This window comes from Mus pahari, chromosome 1 (assembly GCF_900095145.1).
Source record: "Mus pahari chromosome 1, PAHARI_EIJ_v1.1, whole genome shotgun sequence".
Classification (NCBI taxonomy): Eukaryota; Metazoa; Chordata; class Mammalia; order Rodentia; family Muridae; genus Mus; species Mus pahari.
Window position 1 is genome coordinate 95,846,173 of NC_034590.1, and position 1,551 is coordinate 95,847,723.

At 47.1% G+C, this 1,551-nt stretch overlaps 1 protein-coding gene across 1 annotated transcript in view; it reads right to left on the bottom strand.

Annotated features, from left to right (window-relative positions):
• Positions 1 to 7: 7 nt before the first annotated feature.
• Positions 8 to 1,551, bottom strand: part of Nfatc2ip (nuclear factor of activated T cells 2 interacting protein) — a 12,682-nt gene continuing 11,138 nt past the window's right edge. The window contains exons 8-9 of the mRNA XM_021219605.2: positions 1,539 to 1,551; positions 8 to 1,360 (exon numbers count right to left, since the gene is read on the bottom strand). The exon at positions 1,539 to 1,551 is cut by the window's right edge and continues 106 nt beyond it. Coding sequence (XP_021075264.1) covers positions 1,306 to 1,360; positions 1,539 to 1,551 — 68 coding nt within the window. The 3' untranslated portion in view covers positions 8 to 1,305. The remainder of the gene's footprint in view (positions 1,361 to 1,538) is intronic.

The window sequence follows — 1,551 nt, forward strand, 5'->3', positions numbered from 1 at the left end:
TCCCGAGAATACAGCAGCTGATGAAGAAAAACCAGAAGGTGGCCGTGCATAAGAAATGGTCTTCAGATAAAGGGATATTAAGATATGTGGTGCTTTATACATANTGACTGCCAAAATCAGGATTTTAACAGTGCCAAATGCCGGTAAAAATAAGGAAAGAGAAGCCCCAAGGGAAAAGAACCTGTATAACCCACAGTCCCAGCCTGGACAAGTACACCAAAGAACGACCTACCCAAGCCCAAAGGGGACACGTTAAAGGTGTTTGCTGTGGCCTGGAATATGGTTCCAAGGAGCTGGAGACTGGGGCATCTCCCTTAAGGCAAGGTGTGAGTAAAAGCATCTAATGCCACTATGTGGCACCCACAGAGAATCCGAGCAACTACGGACCTAGAAGGCGCTAACATGGCTAGACTGTTACTCATTCTGACTGAAGAGAGACTATCTATTGCACAACTCCATGTATATACAGTAAAACCACATGTGTTCAGAATTTTTTCTTATAAAGACATTCATATTCGAAGGTACAAATATCCCAGGTAGGAGAGAGAGCGTGAGGGAGGAAGATCGAGAACTAGAGTGATCTCACACTCAACAGCTGCATGTGCTTGAATATGGCTAGGTGTCCATGCCAGGAAGTGTGTACCAGACACTGGCTAGAGTCCCAGCAGGCAGAGAGTACCCAAGGCTGAAGACGCAACAATCGTTAGCTTTTAAAAATGACGTACTTTTCGACCTACTCCTCAGCTTCAGCATGTATGTCACCTCCTGTTCTGCANCCGAGANTCTCCACCAGGAAATGCACCTCAAACGCATTCTCAGTCCCAAATCAAAGTGAAAGTCACTGCTGGCCCCAACTGTGGCACAAACCCCAGGCCTGGACACCCAAAGCAATACTCATTTAGTTCAACACACTCAACATAGGCAGCTTCACAGAANAGTTATCTGATGAAGGAAAGGGCACCAGTGAACGTGAAATGGTAGGGAAGCCAACATCCCTTCTATGTGCCCCAGGGGCTGCCAAATACAGCACAAACATACACAGAGACACACAACTACCAAGTAGCCACTTGCTTGACCCTACAGTCTACTAGAGGCTGGCCAAAGGTAATGCCTTGGTTTTGCCTCAACTTCATACATCCTTAGCATGTGCATAGTCTGGGGTTCAATCCCCAGCACCAGAAATAAATAAGTAAACAAGTTCTAATTCAGTTTCTGTTANCCCTTATGGGGCNAAAAATCACAATAATAAAATTGGGAGCTATTGTCTCCATGTCTTGCTTTGCNTCCGAACACGGTGAGGGAGCTTTAGCCCCAGACTTCGATGAGATCTCCGGATTCCAGGCCCAGATCAGCTGGCAGCCTGAAAGCTTTGTCCCATCAAAGAAGAAGGAGAGCTTGTGTCCAGAGAGTCCCATGGCTTCCTCATAGTGTGACATGAGGACCTTAAGAGGAGAATCAGGAGACAGTGAGATCTCCAACATCTGGTGTTTCTCCTTCCCCTGCACCCGGAGCCGGAGCTCCTGGGACGTCTCTGTGGCCTCTGAAGAACTT